General features: G+C 51.8%; 1 protein-coding gene across 2 annotated transcripts in view; it reads left to right on the forward strand.

Annotated features, from left to right (window-relative positions):
* The first annotated feature begins 6,420 nt into the window (after window positions 1-6,420).
* The window catches only part of MSI1 (musashi RNA binding protein 1), a 30,280-nt gene continuing 20,650 nt past the window's right edge, over window positions 6,421-16,050 (forward strand). For both annotated transcript variants that reach the window (XM_069030773.1, XM_069030774.1), the window contains exons 1-6: window positions 6,421-6,570; window positions 6,819-6,859; window positions 6,994-7,075; window positions 7,189-7,273; window positions 11,958-11,999; window positions 13,662-13,754. In XM_069030773.1, the coding sequence (XP_068886874.1) occupies window positions 6,512-6,570; window positions 6,819-6,859; window positions 6,994-7,075; window positions 7,189-7,273; window positions 11,958-11,999; window positions 13,662-13,754 (402 nt within the window). In that variant the 5' untranslated portion in view covers window positions 6,421-6,511. The remainder of the gene's footprint in view (window positions 6,571-6,818; window positions 6,860-6,993; window positions 7,076-7,188; window positions 7,274-11,957; window positions 12,000-13,661; window positions 13,755-16,050) is intronic.

Here is a 16,050-nt window from a genome sequence, read left to right on the forward strand (position 1 = left end):
TTTGAGCAGTGCAGAATGAGAGCTTCTCTTCAGTTAGAGGTCAGCTCACAGGGTGTGTGGGCAGGGGGAATCACTGTATCTTGGGATCAAAGAACAGATTTTGAGCCTTTTCTAGTTCCAAATACATTTAAAAGCTGGTGAAGGTTGCTGAAACTAGAGTATTTAGTAACAGCCATCTCATTTCACATTCCCTAGCCTGGAAGGATTGGGAGCCTGTAAGCCTGAGTGAAGATGTGTCCTGGGGTGGCAGAAGCCCTCCCTCTCTGGTGGACACCACTCCTGCCTCAGAGCATCTGTGCTGGGTGCACTGCTGTAGAAAAACAGTTCTGAGTATAACACACACTGGGTGAGTTTGTGCCTTTCAGTAGCCTGCCTGTTCTACAGCAAACAGGAGAATGACCAGAGATGACCGACCTCAAGTGCACCTGGACTCTGGCAGCCTCTCGCCTCCTTTCCCCTTCAGCAGGGAGGAGGCTCAGGCAGCAGTGACATGTACAGAGCAGCTAAGCCTCTCCTGCAATCGGAGGATGGGAGCTTTGCCTGGGAAGACACTGGTGTCCGTCTTGATTAGGATGTGATGCTTGATGTAAGTCATGTGACAAGTACAAACAAAATACCTTGGCAAAACCTCGAGGAACCAGGACAGGCTGAGCTGCTTAGGAAGATTTACAGTGTGTATTTCTGTCCTGTACACTTGCCTTGGTCTGAACCTTTCTCATCTCAGAAGCTCCAGCATGTACCCTGGATTTTAAAGATGCTCTTTTCTGTTCTTTCCTCCAAATAATCTGCAAACCTTCTCAATGTTGTGCTGTTAACAGTTACTTAGCCCCAGTTACTTAACACCATCATGGTACCTGAAGGCTATAATGTAGTCCTCTGAGAACTGCCATTGGGATTTGTGGAGCAGAGGTCCCATCATCTTAGATTAGAAAATAAGTCTTGAAGAAATGGGAGAGTTAAAAGCCAGTGTGAGTGCTATAACAGAGATAGGAAATCGATTATGTCCTGAAAGAGAGGGGATGAAGAAGCAGCTTCTGCATGCTCAGCTCCTGTTCATGTGTTGAGCCAAAAGTTCTCTGTTTGCTCCTGTGCATGCTTCCTTCTGGTGCTACTCTGGGATAGTGCCAGGACCCAGATTTTCTGTCTCCTGCAAGCATCTCAGCAGGGAATCCAGTCCTTCCCCTGAGCCCTGTTCTCCCCTTGTTCCTCTATTCTCTTGGAGTCTACCTTCTTTAAGGCAGATTTTAGAGGTCCTTGACATGGTGCTGACTCCATTCCCAGTTTAATAATTCACACATGCATCAGACCTGCAGAGGATGTGCAGGTCCACAGATAGTGCAGCATCACTGCCTGAGGAGCTGATGCTGGAGGCCCAGCAGACTGAGCAGCCAGGCACCAGCAGTGTCACTGCAAGGAGACATTGGAAAAGCTATGTTGGCTGTGGTGGTGTGTTTAGGGCTCACCCTGCCCCTCCTCCACTGGGACACAAGATTTTATTTTAAATTAAGAACTTTAATACTTTTTTTAAATGTTAGTACAGAAACCCCTTTTGTATAAGGTGTCTGGCAGCTCTCAAACCTGACCCAAACTTTTTCTGTTACCCCTCTTCACCCAGCTCATTTCCAGATCTCTTCTCAGTCCTGCTGGTATTTGGTCAGCCCGGCCCTGTGCTGCACTGTTACTTGCCCTGATATGAGCCCATGGACCAAAGCCTTTAAATTTCTCTGTTATTCCTCTTCTCCAGGCTCCATCTATGCATGTAATGTGCAAGAACAAAACAGGATGTGATCACCAAACTGATATTTGCTTAATTTATTCTTAAAAATTTTCATGAATGGGGATTCCCTGGCCTTCCTCTCTGACCTCTCCCATCTTTAGCCATCCTTATAGTTGCTAGTTTCTCCTGATGTCTAACATTTCTCTCTTTCTGTGTCAACTGAACCTTCAGTGAGCACAAGAAACAATTTAATCAATCTTCTTTAAAACAGTCCAGCACATCTGGTGGATTTTGGTTGCATCCATCTTCATCTCTCTTTTGTAATGGTGGGGAAATGAGTCCCTCTGTATCCCACCATGGGAAGCTCTGACCTTCCAGGTAAGGAGAGGAAGAGCAGGAGGCAATGCTCTGCTTCTCAGCTGGGGAAGAGCGTCTTAACCATGGATGCTCTAAGAAAGTCCCTTTTCCATAGGAAGTGAAGACTGGGAAGAGGTTAGGTAGGAGAAAGGATCAGAAAGCAGTGACTGGGACAAATGGTAACTAAGAGGTTAGAGGGAAGGGGGAGCTCAGGGCACTTTCGAGGAGGTCTCATTTTTCAAATCTGTTGTTGCTTTCTGTCACTTCATATGCAATTTTTGGATTTAAAGCTTTGATTTAAAAAAATATATATTGGGAAATGAAAATGTTTCCAGCTCCTCTTTGGGGAGGGGCGATCCTTTGCAGGCTGCTGCAGAGAGATGGCACCTGGACTGGGCTGGTGTGGTGCTGGGCACACTCCGTGCATGGAACAGCTCCTGTGTTAGAGCTGAGCAGCCAGGGCGTCCTCCCTCATTTGCTGGACCGATTTAGATAGGATCATGGAGACTAGACGCCACGTAGTAGTTTTTAGAGTTTGTAGAGAGGGAGAATAGCAGGCAGGGCTCTCTGATTTTTCCCTTAGCCATCATTTCCAGGACAGCTGGTAGAAGCCTGCAATCTCCTACTGTCCTTCAGCGATCTCTGGTTTTGCTATTTTATGCTGAATCCCTACACTGAATTTACTACGCTGCAAGTTCTCTTGATGCTCTATTTTCCATCCCCTGCAGACTTCTTTCCCTTTTTTTCCCCCTAAGGCTCCAATCCCTCTTGCTGTTTTGTGGTAATTGGGGTGGTCTCCTCCTCTCTCCTCCCTCGCTCTTTTTCCAGTTATCCCAGTTGTCTCTATTTACTCTTCCTACTCCCCTTTTTCCTGATCTTTATTAATACCTATGTTTCTATATTTCTTTTGCATGCCACCCTGTTCCTCTTCTGTACTCCCACCCATTCTGTACTTCAGTGCTCTGCACCATGTAAAGTCTTCCCACCCCCCCCCCCCCACCATGAATCTTGCTCCCTGAGGTTTCTTATATGAACTAAAGAAATCCTTGGTGCATTTGCAGTCATTCGTCTCTTCCTACTGCTGACTCTGTCTCTCCCCCCACCTGAATGGAATCTAAATAATTTAATTTCCCTAAATAGCTCCTCTCTGCCTGTGTGCCTGACTCTTGCCCCAAGCCAGCTCCTGCCAGGCAGGAGGTGGCTGGAGCAGTGGGTTCCCTTCAAGGTAGACACCCCTGGCTGCCTCATGCATGGGCTAGCAAGATTTTGCCATCAGCCTTTCCAGAGGGTCAGCACTCCTCCCAAAGCAGGCGTGAGCACCACTGGCAGCCACTGCCAGAGCCTGGCATTGCCCCCAGGCTGCCTATGGAGCCACAGTTAATACCTTCCAGGTTTGCATCTTCAGCATCATAATGCAAGTGTTACAAAAATTATTTTAATTCCAGTTCAGATTTGTTTATTAACTGTCCAAACTAAATGAAAAATGAAACCATAGTTCCTGACTGCCAAAACCTCCCAGCTAGAGACAGGTCTCCAAGACAGTCTCTCCTTAAGCTTTATATGATGAGGGAGGAAAAGAGGTGGCTGCTGTCCCTGCCCCTCCCCTAACCTCCACCTTTTGGAACCTCCCTCTCTCCATGAATAACTCCAGTGTCTGCCACTGGTGCTGGGCAGAGCTTTGCCAATCATCCTCCTCAGCAGGAAGTGGACATGATTTTGATAGTGTCACTCTACCACACATGAGACACCGAATAGCAGCAAGAAATCTGAGCAGTTTTGTTAATCTCACTGGTGTTTGGCAACTTCTCAGCAGCAGCCACTGAAGCACTACAGCTGTCTGTCTGCAGCCCCAGGAATACAGTGCTGCATTATTTTATATTCGGCAGATCATCTTTCTAATCATAAGGTCTGGGATGTTTTATATATTTACTTCTCTGTGAGGAAAGCTTCCTACTGTCACTAATCAGCAGATTTTTCAAGACCCACTGTCTTGTGCATTACAGAAATATATGAATTGATTCTTACAAAGCACTTCAGGGTCCTAAGGTGGAAATACAAAATATCATGTGTTTGTTTTGTAAACAACCTCAGAATAAGTTACATGGTAGGTTACTGTGTCATTGCCAGTGATGCAAGCCCTACCGCATCCTCCATCCAAATCTTCTGAAGGCTCAGGTTTTTTTCCGCTGATCTTCACAGATATTAACTCACATTGATCCTGTTCTCCCCTCTCCAATATTATTTCAGTGGAGAAAAAGTGAATAAATAATAAAAATAATGAAAAAAAAGAGACACAATGAAGTATTTTAACAGTGTCCCTCAGAGTGCCTGACTTATACTGCCTTAAAAATAACACATTTAAAATTATAATAATGCATTGGTAGCAAACCAAGAGATGTCATCCTTTAGTGAGTTCATCACTGAGCTCTTCTTTTTTTTCCTCTTTCTTGTTTTTAATTGGTATTAGTAGTGTGCCTAGGTTGGGCAATTATGGAACATAAAACCTATTCCAGGTGACTTGAAAGAGTTAGTTAGTTCCCCCTTTGAAGTATTTGCCCTCCAGATGGGAGAGAGCAGGTGTCAGGAAGGAGCAGAGCAGCGGTGGTGGCTCTGGTAGCCCGGCTTTGTCCAGGTTTCTCAGGACATGCAAGGGGAGATGGCTAGGATGCCTCAGCACCACTGCTTCCACTGGCTCCACAGTCCTGCCCATCACTGCCAGCTGCAGTACCACCTCTGCATGTCATTATTTATATTTCCCTGCTGCCTTTCAGGGCACCTCCACCCAAAGTGATGACTCCAGCCCTGTGGAATGAAAAGTGGGTTATTCTGGTGAAGCAGCTCAGCCTGGATCAGTGGCAGCAGGAGCTGGGATGCTGCATAGCTCTGTCCCCAGGGGCAGCTACCAAGTCTCTGGTGTTGAGTGTGTTGCTGTGCCCAAGCACAGGACCAGGAGACAGGATAGGGTCACTGACCCAGCTCAGGAAATTGAGTGGGTGAATGGTGGTTTGGCAGAGCTAATGGGCAGAGGATGAATTTAACTCAGAGTTGCAGCCCATCTAACAAAATATACTATTGCAAAATATTGTTAAAACAAAGGTGTAGTTCCTCTCCAGGAAGGAGATGATGTGTATTGGGAAGGGGAAAAACCGTCATGAGAGAAGGAGAAGACAGGTCAAACAAGGATGGCACTGACCTGAGCTACCAATACCTTGCTTTAAGCAGTGAGAGGGTACAGGGGGGACACGTGCTGGAAGGATCGGGGTCAGGGATGCCTGTGGGGAGTATTTCGCAGTACAGTAGCACATGCCTGGGATCCAGTGATACCCTCTTGCCACGGGAAGGGCTCACAGCACTGTCACCAGAGGTTTTGGGCACTGCTCTGTTCTGATATGCCACGGATACAAACAAGTGCCTTCTCCCAGAGTGATGCTTGGAGCAGTCAGGCGAGCTTTCAGCTCTCGACTCCAACTTTACAGGTATTTCATTTGTTCCTCGCTGAGCTCCTCCAGCCACTCGGGCTAGATTGCCCAAGAGCAGAGGCAAAGTACACAGACCTGCTCGAGAAGCAGCATGTGAATGAACTTATGTGGCTGTGGAACTCGGCTGGGGCTCGGCACGAGTCTGTCAGCCTGAGTGACCAAGAAACTGCGCAGTGCCTTAGGGACCAGCCTACCCTCTTCCCAGTGAGCCGCGGGCAGAGGAGAGCGGCTGGGCTGTGCATACCTGGTGCTGCGGGGCTCTACGGGGCTTCGCGGTGCCCGGCAGCAGCTCTGCCCCGGGTCCTGCAGCCTAGGCACTCCCGTGCGGGGCAGCAAGCGGTGAGGCCGGGAAGCCCTTGACCCCTGCAGAGTCCCCGTGGGCTGCCAGGGGGCACGGAGGTACCAGGGCTCCGGGAAGGTGCCTCGACTCCCCGCTGCCCGGTCGGGGCCCCGGGGTGAGCAGGGCAGTCCTGGTCCCGACCTGGAAGCGCCCTCGGCGGCGGCGAAACACCGGGAGGAACAGGGCCGGTGTCTCCGGGGTCCGCCGCAGCGAGCCCGAGCGCACCGGGCCAGGCCTGGCTCCACCGCCCTTTGTCCGCCGCCCTGGGGCAGGTGCGGGCGGGGCGGCCAAGGACAAAGCGGCCACGGGCTCCCAGGCTGCTTCCTGCCGCCACCGCGCCCGGGGTCGGACGCTCTCCCCCAGCCCGGTGCAAACACGGCTCCCAGCACTCGGCCCCTTTGCAGCCGGCGGGTTTTATGCGCAGGGCGGCCGGCGGGCCGGCGGGGGTGGGAGGAGCCGGGCAGGTTGTGCCCGCCGGGCCCTCCTCCCTCGCTCCCTCCCCGCCCGGCGGAGAGGGGTCGGGGGAGGGGGCAGCATGGCCTGTCCGTCCGGCCCCTTTTCCAGCGCTCATCTGCCCCGGGAGTACGGCGCCGCTCCTCGCAGGGAGAAGAGGTCCGAATGGAGACAGACGGCAGCCAGCCCGGCCTCGCTTCCCCGGACTCCCCGCACGACCCCTGGTACCGCTGCGGCAGCCGCCGCCGGCCGCCCCCGCCGCCCCCCCCGGTCCGGCCGCGGCCGCCCCCTCCCCCGGCCCTGGCCGCCCGGCCCGGGCAGGCGCGGCGGCGGCAGCAGCGGCGGTGCCGCTGCCAACATGGCCGATCCGCGCCCTCCCCTCCCCGCGCGGCCCCGCCGCCGCCGCCACCCCCGCGGGGCGCCACGGCCCCCCGGCGCGGCCCCGCTCACGGCTCTCCCCTTCCTCCCGCAGCAAAATGTTCATCGGGGGACTGAGTTGGCAGACCACGCAAGGTGAGCGCCGCGGTGCCCCGCACCTGCCGCCGGGGCCGGGGGTGGTGGAGCTGGGGCTGAGCTGGGGCGGGGGCGGCGGCGCCGGGCCGGACCGGGACGGGACGGGACATCCACGGTGGGTGCTGTGCTTGCAGAGGGCTTGCGGGAGTACTTCAGCCAGTTCGGCGAGGTGAAGGAGTGCCTGGTGATGCGGGACCCGCTGACAAAGAGATCCAGGTGAGAGGCCGGGCCCGCGCCTCCCTTCGACCCTCCCGCGGCCCGGCCGCCACTTTAACCAACTTTCTCTCTTCTCTCCGCATCCCCTCTTCTGCCCGGGCTGCGGGGCTCAGGGGCTTCGGGTTCGTCACGTTCATGGACCAGGCTGGCGTCGACAAGGTCCTGGCCCAATCCAGACATGAACTGGACTCCAAGACGGTGAGATGACTTCTCTCATCTCGGGGGTGTATTTGCCGGCGGAGCGGCTGTGCTCGGAGCAGCCGTCGACTGTAGTGTTCGATTTCTAGTTAGAGGTTGTAAACTATCGATTCCTGATACGGATCGATGGTTCCCTTCTCTGTGCCGGTTGCCGGCGGGTAGCCTAGCTGCCGCCCAAGCACTGGGCTCACCGTGTGCCGATTCCTGGTGTGGGTCTGTGGATCCTGGTGATGGTTTTCCTCTCACCCGTTGGTTGTAAGGCCCATCTGGGCAGTGACTCCAGCCCTCTCGAAGCTGGGTCACCTGAGCACATTTGGGATGAGGATTTGTCCCGGGAAATAAGATGTGGCTACGTTTGGAGAGAGGGAAGCCGCCCTTTCATCCTGTGTGCTGCCGAGCACTGATCACTTCTCAGGGGTGCTGTTCCCTGGCGCCCAGGCCCTGCTTCCCTGGCCATGGTGGCCTGTGCCCCCCCTTCCCGGCAGAGAGCCTTCATGCTGTGCACCCTAGAGACTCTCTTGTGGTTTCCCCAGGCAAAGTTTTTGCAACAGTCATGGAGGTTCAGGACTTTATTGTCTCCGAGTGTGGTCAGTGCCTGCCTATGTGGGCCACCACCAGCCTCTTGGAGTGGCTGTGGCTCCAGCCCTCACTCTGCAAGTTGGGGTGATGAGGAGCCCCAGCTGGGCCAGCAGAAAGATTTGGTGGCTCACTGGACTAGTGGCATAACGTGGTGGGTCCTGCCTTGTGAATTTGTGGCACTCAGGAGATGTGCAGGCTGTTTCAAGGGGTGGGGGGGAGATGTCTGAGTGGGAGGTCCCTTCTCTTTAGTTTTAGTGACTTGCCTTCCACTGAATTCCTTTTCCTTATTGATGCCCGGGGGTGAAGGTAGGGATGGGGGAGTGGCAGGGGCTGGAAGGGGATGGCGTGGTGAGGGGACATGTTCTAGCTCCAGGCAAGGGCTGCTGAGGAGTCCAAATGCACAGCTTTATTTCTTACAGTGCGTGGCCCAGGCGTTCTAGTCTTTATCTTGGCAGGAGAGGGCGGGAGAGTAAGACCCTCTTTCTTAGGGTTTACAGCATGAGTTGCAGCAAGATTTATGTCTGTTCCTGTTTAACTGCCTGGATCACTCCCTTTGATGTGCACAGGTCCTTCCTCCCCACGGGAGCTCCTGGTTAAACCTACCCCAGCCTTCCTGACTGAGTCTGGGTCCCCAGGACTCCTAGCTCTCCTTCTTCCAGGAGTGATGTAAAGTGAGTTTTGCTCTGAGGGGGATTTACAGTAAAGCCTTTTGAGGAGGACCCAGGGTTTTCTTTTTTCTCTTTTTTTTTTTTTTACTAGCCTGTGTAAACACAATGTCTGATCAGCTCGTCCTGTTGTGAGTCTATAGGCTGGCGTAGACTCCTCTTGGAAAGGCAAGTGATGGATGTCTGTTGTAGCACTAATCCTGGAAGTGTTTCATGGCTAGGAGTGAGCTGAAACCCATGGTGTCCATTCTTCTCCTGAAGCTGCTGCTGCTGGCTGTGCGAAGGCACTCTGCAGCCCACAGTGCAGCCCACGAGGGCGGGGAGGGATGGTGGGCACTGCAGGAGAACAGAAGGGCCTCATGGCGCAGGGCACGTGGGGACCGGCCAGCCATTGAAATTCCCTGCTGCATCTGGCCCGCTTGCCCCGCCAGCACGGCACGGAGAATGGGGACAGTTTTGCCAGGCCCCTCCTTTGTTAGGAACTTTGATCCTTCTCCCCCTTCATTCTCGTTTTTTATTTAGGGCAGTTTTCAGCTGGGTCAGATGTTCTGGGGTGTTTTGCCTCCTGTGAGGTTGGTCTTAGCACATGGAACCTCCATATGCTTTTTCCCTGCTGAGCTGAAAGGCTCTGCCGTGAGTCATGGGTTAAATGACACAAGCTCATCTAAATCTTAATTTAGAGTTTTATGAAACTTTGCAGAAAAAGGCCTGGTGTCCTGTAAGGACAGCCTTTTCTTGAGGGTTGGTGTCTCCTGGCAAACAGCATTTGATAGACAGTGTCTGCTCAACTTGTTGCTTCATTGTTTTCTGATTCTTCCTACCCTAATGAAGTCAGTTGGCCTGATTCTTCGGGACAGCCTTGTCCTTTTCAGACTCCTCTTTTTTGTAAGCTGGATAGCAGCAGACTACAGGGTTATTTTTGAAAATACTTGATATGAAAATTGGCTTTACAGCATTCTCAAGGTAAAAGATTTGCGTGACTTTGTAGAGCTGCAGCTGGCTGCTGTCTTGAGCTGCTTCTTTACACGCTCTGGGAAGAGCACTTGGCAGTGCTGGGTCACCCCATCATTTCTTTGTTGCTGTCATTGACTTTTTGTTGGGTTTGTCTTTTGTGGTGGATGGAGTGATCTGCAGCTCCCCGGCAGTGCAGACCAGCAGGGCGGAGGTAGTGGCAGAGGTACAATGAACGAACAAACTCGGACCTGATGTCTCAGGTCCTTCCCAGCCCTCCCTGTGCTTTGGAACACTGATAGCAGCTGGACTAAGACAGGAGTTACGTGACCTGAGCTATGAAATGGGGCTGTAGGTGGCCCCCAGGATCTGGCTGGCCTGTTGGTACACTTGCGACATCAGTGGGATTCCTCATCCCCAAAGCCTTGTGGGGTGAACTGGAAGCAGTTTGAGCTCAGGTAACTTCCATTCACAGCAGCCTGATCTGGAGTTTTGTTTTTTGGATACAATCTGAGCAGTTGTGAATGCTCTTAGCAGATTTCTGTCTGGGTTTGTAAAAAGGATCCATTACGTCAGTGGGTGACACTGAAACACAACTCCTCCAGGGCTATTTGTTTTAACACCAGAAGTGAGGGAATAAGGTACCAGTGCTTTTGCTTTAATTAGGAAGGACTCCAGCCACCAAGGAGCAGTCCGGTTTGAGTAACTTGAGTCTGGCACCAAACTCACTCCCCTCTGCATGTTCCCAGGGCTGCGCTTGCAGTCGGTCACCCCAGCCTCCCTCTACCTGCAACAATAGCTGGTTGTGCAGAAGAATTTGTGAAATGACTGCCTGCTCTCTTCAGCCAGGAGGACATGTTATCTCTGCCCAGTTGATCACACTCGGGGTAATGAGAAAATGAAGCTGAGCTTAGCATTGCTGAGTATGAAAGCATCTTATTGGCAGGAGCTGAATGACACTGACTGAGAAGTAAAAGACAGTAGGTTATTGTTTTTGCTTATTATCTGCCATCAACCTCCTGGTCTCCTGCCGTCCCCCGTGCTCAGAATTCGCTGTGGGTGTCTGCACTAGCCAGGAAGCAGTGGGGGTGTGTGTGTGTGGGGAGGGGAGGGCCTGGATGATTCTGATGCCCCAGGGAGGCACTGGAGGGTATGCTAATCAGCTGGCTCTTGGAGCTTGGGGAGGAAGGTTTATTTTTGAGTTTATTTGTGCTCTTCACTTTTGCCTCTGTTTACCTACATGCTGGGTTTATTTATGTTGTAAGCTGTGAGTCAGGATGGAGGTGCGGAAGGCAGGGAGAGAAGCTGGTGGAAGGGCGCGGGGGGGGGCCAAGCTCCGTGGCTGTGAGACAAGTAAAAGGATGTGGGACAGGAGGGCAGCCAGGCTGGAAAGCTGAACAAAGCAGTGAGAGGAGCTGGAGAAACACAGCTTCCTTTTGGGCTGTTGGAGCTGCTGGGCTGATGGGACAACGGCTTCAGGCTGCCCTCCCAGCTGCAGCCTGTCCAAGTGCAGGGATGAGCCAAACCTGCCTTTACCACAGGTCTTTGTAAGCTGATTTGTAGGTCTGGATCATCCCCGATGTGATGTAACTGTACAGGAGTTGCTGTAAAAATAGGCTATAAAGAAAGAGGTGGTGGCTGAGGAGGAGAGAAGGTGTTGTGGGTGTTTGGCTTGCAGCTGCATTAGTGTTGTCCCAGCTTTTGTGGTGGTGCTGGTGGTGGTGTGAGGCCAATGTAGGCACATGCTCATCCGTGCTGAGCCCAGCAGTACGTGTGGCACCTGGATGGTGGCTTGGGACCCGGCTGCTCCAGCCGGCAGCAGGTTTACAGGGAAGCTGAACAGGCACAATGGAGGCTAGGCTAAGCCCGCAGAGGGAGGGAGGGAGACATTGCGGCTTTGTGTGCAGCGCGGGCTGGGGAGAGGGGCAGCACGATCCCTGCGGCTGCAGCCTCTGCAGACAGGGGGCCTGGGCTCCTCGGGTTAATTTGTGCCATCCTGTCTGCCCTTTTATTGCTTCAGTCTGTGTTTGAAGGGATGAAACATTTGGGGGTTTGTGCGCTGCTTCTTTTCTGTCTCCTTGCTACCCAGGTAAACTCTGTACTTGTAGGCAGAGTGAAGGGTGAGAGCAAAAAGGCAAAAGAAACCACTTTTAATATGAGGCTGGTGATGCAAGGCACCTAGGGGCAGGCCGAGCCAGAGGGTGCAGCCCAGCCTGTTAATCCCAGCATGTGATGGGCTCTCAGTGCATCTGCCCAGTGCTCAGCTGGAGATGGACCACTGCATGCTGGGACTTGTAGTCTCCCTGGATTACACTTTACCAAGACGGAAAGATGTCTGCAGCTAGCTTCATTTTATGCACCTCAGGTAGATTCTTTGGGTTTTTAGCAAGGTGCCTCATGGGCAGAGACAGCTGCACACATGGAGGAAACCCTGTCTATAAATAGGCAGGAAAAGTGTATTCACCTATTCTTCCTCACATCTCTTTCAGATTGACCCGAAGGTAGCATTCCCTCGCCGAGCACAGCCCAAGGTAAGCACTAGGGGCAGCCCTTGTGCCCCAAAGGGCAAAATTGTGGTGGTGAACCTTGTCCTTCTGAGCAAGGTGGCCAGTGCATGCAACAAAGTTGCTCGCTGGGGTTTGCTCAGGAATCACCTGGAGCACAGTGCTGGGAGTTTGCATGGCACTGAAGGAACCAGGAGGCCCCTTGGTTGTACTTCAGGATGCACTAGATAGAGCTGGTGGATTAAATGCTGCCCAGGGTGAACTTAGTCCTTCTGAAGTTGTAGACAATGGTTGGAAGTTCCAGGCCTTAGGAGATGTGGAACAGCTCCATGCTGTGATGTGACACAGGTGGAAGAATGTTGTGTGTGTGCACCTGTCTGTGATAAATAGGTGTATGGCAGGGAAGGGGAGAAGGATTTCGCTTTGTGAAATGTCCTTGTGTGCTTCAGCACTGGAAAAGGCAAAAGGAGTTTGGTGTTGGAACTTACCTGCAAGAGGCTCTGGTATTAAAATGCACAGTGGCAGGAACTTTTTCCAGGTGTGCAGCTAGGAACTTTTAGCTGAGGAGCCAGCAGCAGGCCGGAGACTGCCTTTAGGCTTTGGGTCTTCCTTTAACTTGGCTCTTGGATGTGAGTTTTAAAGTTTAGAGTGTATTCCAAGTGCTGTTATGGGTGAAAGAGCTGGGGAGAAGTTGTGTTGAGAAGCAGAGAGGGAAGAGGAGACTGGTGCTGGGAGGGAAGTAAGGGGTTCAGGCACTGAGAACAATTGGTGAGCAGGTATCCCAAGTAACTGGAGCCAGGAAGCACATGGTAGGAATTGGGTTAATTCCATTAAGCAGTTTGGTGACAGAAGGTGCTTTAGTGTTAGAACGGGCTGCTCTCCAAGCCAGGGAATTGCTGCGGATTAGCCCTGTGCTCCTTGGGGTAATTAGGACCATGTGTTCCTCTAAGAGCAGGGGTGTAGCCAAGCAGCTAAGGGGAGGATGCAGCTGGAGAGCTGGTTCAAAGGATGTCGGTGTGCCTCAGCCTAGTAGCCATGGCCCCTCTCAGGGTAGTTAGTTTTCTTCCTTGTCCCAGCTGTATCAGTGGGAAGTGGCAGAAGCATCTTGTCTTTGTCTTCTTGTAGAGGCAAAAGTGATTTAACTGGGTGTTGACTGGGCTCCATTTAAGTGACTGGGGAATGGTAGTGAAATGAGGCTTATTCCATTTCAGACTGGAATGCTGTGCAATTTGTGGGGTAGGAGGGCAGAGCCTAGGCAACCTGCCTGTGCTGGCAGGCCTCCTGCCACCCTGGGAGCAGAGCAGGTACCTCTGGGGTTGCCTGGAGGAGGCTGGCTGTGCAAAGTGGCAGGGCTGGGGAGGGGACAGCTGTGCCCCATGCATTTGGGGTGGTGTCACAGTGCCAAGGGAGCAGTGGCAGGTTGGTGAGGGAAGAGGCTGGTAATTGTCTGACAAGGAGGTGGTGGCTGGGTGCTGGCACATGTGATGGGATCTGTGAGGGCAAGAGCATGAATGTGGTGTGGGATAGACCTGCCAGCCATGTTTGGCCAGAGGGCTTCAAGAAGGTGGAAGCTCAACTGCAGCGAAGGGAAAAATGCTTCAGCAGCAGAGGGGAGTTAGTGGCCTTTTGAGTCTCGTTCTCTGCTCACTCTGGGTTTACTTGGTGAATTCCTGTCCTTCCCTTTTCCAGATGGTGACCCGAACGAAGAAGATATTTGTGGGTGGTCTGTCTGTGAACACTACTGTGGAGGATGTGAAACAGTATTTTGAGCAGTTTGGGAAGGTAAGTCTCTTGAGTGGTGTTGGATCAAAGCTGTTGCTTCTGGGGCAAAAGGAGTTTTTCTGAACTTTTGTTGTGATGGGATTAGAAGCTTGAGTCCTTTGCAAGGGTTAAGTAGATTGAAGGTCAGTTACAGATGCTGGCTAGCTGTAATGTCCTTGTAGGGGCTATAGCCAGTGACTCCTGCCCTGTGATGATTTGAAACAGAGTTTATCCTTGTTCCCAGAGTTGCTAGGACCTTGGCTATGGGAAATGGTTTTCCAGTTTTTCCCTATCCAGAAGCATCTTGTGGCTCACAGATTTGCAGTTTGTTCAAATGCTGGAGGAAGGTTTGTAGACACTCCTAACAGAGTGGCTGCTTTATCAAACCTCTGATTTTGGCCTGTTTTTAACTCAAAACCTTGTGATTGATCTTTCAATAATCCTTTATTAAAAATAAGTGTTTTGGTCCTGAAACTTCTCCTGCTGAGTCTTGGGCAAGTGGTGCTGTAAGTTTTGTACAGCTGAAGAAAGTTTGTCACTAAGGCTGTCCCTTGTGTTGGTCTGGCTCTTCTGTGGCAGGTGGCTCAGGGAAGGGTGGGCTACTGTGGCTGGAAGTCGCTTGTGCCATGGTCCATGACAGCCAGGTGTGTGAATTGTGAGATTGGACCGAATCTGAGGATTGAAGGGGGCTCAGTTGTGACCTTTCAGCTGAGGAGGTTGTCAGCATCCCCAGGAGCGATATCAGCAGTATTAGACTGAAGTATCCCAAGATTTTTAATGGGATTAGGAACTGAAGGGGATCATTGTACCCAAGTGCTGAGTGTGGTCACCTCTGTGGCAGGACTTTGGGACTGTTTCACTGTTGTTCAGTGGTGGTGTGCATGGGTTTGCTCTTTGGGGCAGGAAGTGTTGGATGCCAAAGCTGTTGGGACCTTCCTGCCCAGTTAGGAGGGAAGAACATGGTTTGGTGGGTGGTAACCTGGCCAGAACGTTGCTGATAGCATCATGGATATGGAGGGAAGTACCATAAGCACTGCAGTGTGGGGATGAAGGCTTGGTATTTATGTTCTTTTGAAATTTTCTGCAAAAGGGTGATATTATGTTAAGGCACACTAATTAGTGAAAGGAAAAGGAGTTTTGTAACCAGATTTGCCATATTGCTGAAACTTTTGGGCAGAAAGTTTGGGACAAGTATCTGCTCAGAACCTTTGTTCAGCTTCTGAAGCCAAATTTGCACGTCCTCGTGTGCAAAGTTCACTCCTAAGAGAATGTGGTCAGATATCCCCATGTTTTCCAGTTGTTAGCTCTGTGTGGTTTCATTTTCTATAAGAAATAGGCAAATTCTCTTGTGTCCCCAAGACACAAGTGGTAGCATCCTTGAGGGTGATACCACATGTGTCTGTGCAGTCTAAAGGTTGTTTGACTTGCAAGTTCTCCTGTGCTGCTGATGGGTGTGTTTGATAGGAAAACAAAATGCCTTGGGCATAATCCCCTTTTAATCTTGACTGTATCCCTGCTAATTCAAAGAAGAAGCATGTCATGAAGTATTCCGTTTACAGGCAGTTACAGGTGCTCTAGTCTGAGCAGCCCTTTCCAGCTCTTTTGGGGTGTTATCCTGTTATGTTTCTCTTGTTTAATGGTTGTGTGCTGAGAGGTGTCCTGACATCAGGAGACTGGCAAGGACTGGTTGCGTGAGACTGTTCTCTGGAGCGGGCAGAGGGGAGAGTTCTGCCTAGCTCGGTGCGATTCATTTCCGAAGAACCAGTGTCCCAGACAGCATCCAGTGCTCCAAGCCTGCATGCGGCCGGAGCACCTGTCCCCTTGGCTCTGGGGAGTTTTCATGGGGAGAGGTTAGGGCTGGTCAGATTGACTTGATGGTTTTGGGGGAGTTTTCTGACTCATCTGTTCACTTCAGATGACAGACTCCTCAGAGCTCTTGTGTAAAGCATTGTTCCTGGCCTGTAGCCATCTTCCAGGCTAAGCCTCAAATAATTCACCCATGGCCAGGAGAACTGTTTCCTGGGAGATTCTCCCCAGTAGATAGCTCGGTATGGCTGATAAGCATGATCAGCAGGAAAGTGCGTTTCAGAGGAAAGCCTCTGTAGCCTTCAGCTCTAGGTTTCTGAGCTCTGAATGTGCCAATGTATGGTTTGTAGGGCTAAGAAAAGCCTGTTGCCTTCAATTTCAGGTGTGACTCATGGAAAACATGATTTTGATACAGTCTCTTTTGGTGGCTCTCTGTGATGTGCTGGGGCCTCCCAGGTTTCAGAGGTCTCCCAAAATCCTGCCTTCATGGGTGTCGCAGACACCATGAGTG

This window comes from Aphelocoma coerulescens, chromosome 15 (genome assembly GCF_041296385.1).
Source record: "Aphelocoma coerulescens isolate FSJ_1873_10779 chromosome 15, UR_Acoe_1.0, whole genome shotgun sequence".
NCBI lineage: Eukaryota > Metazoa > Chordata > Aves > Passeriformes > Corvidae > Aphelocoma > Aphelocoma coerulescens.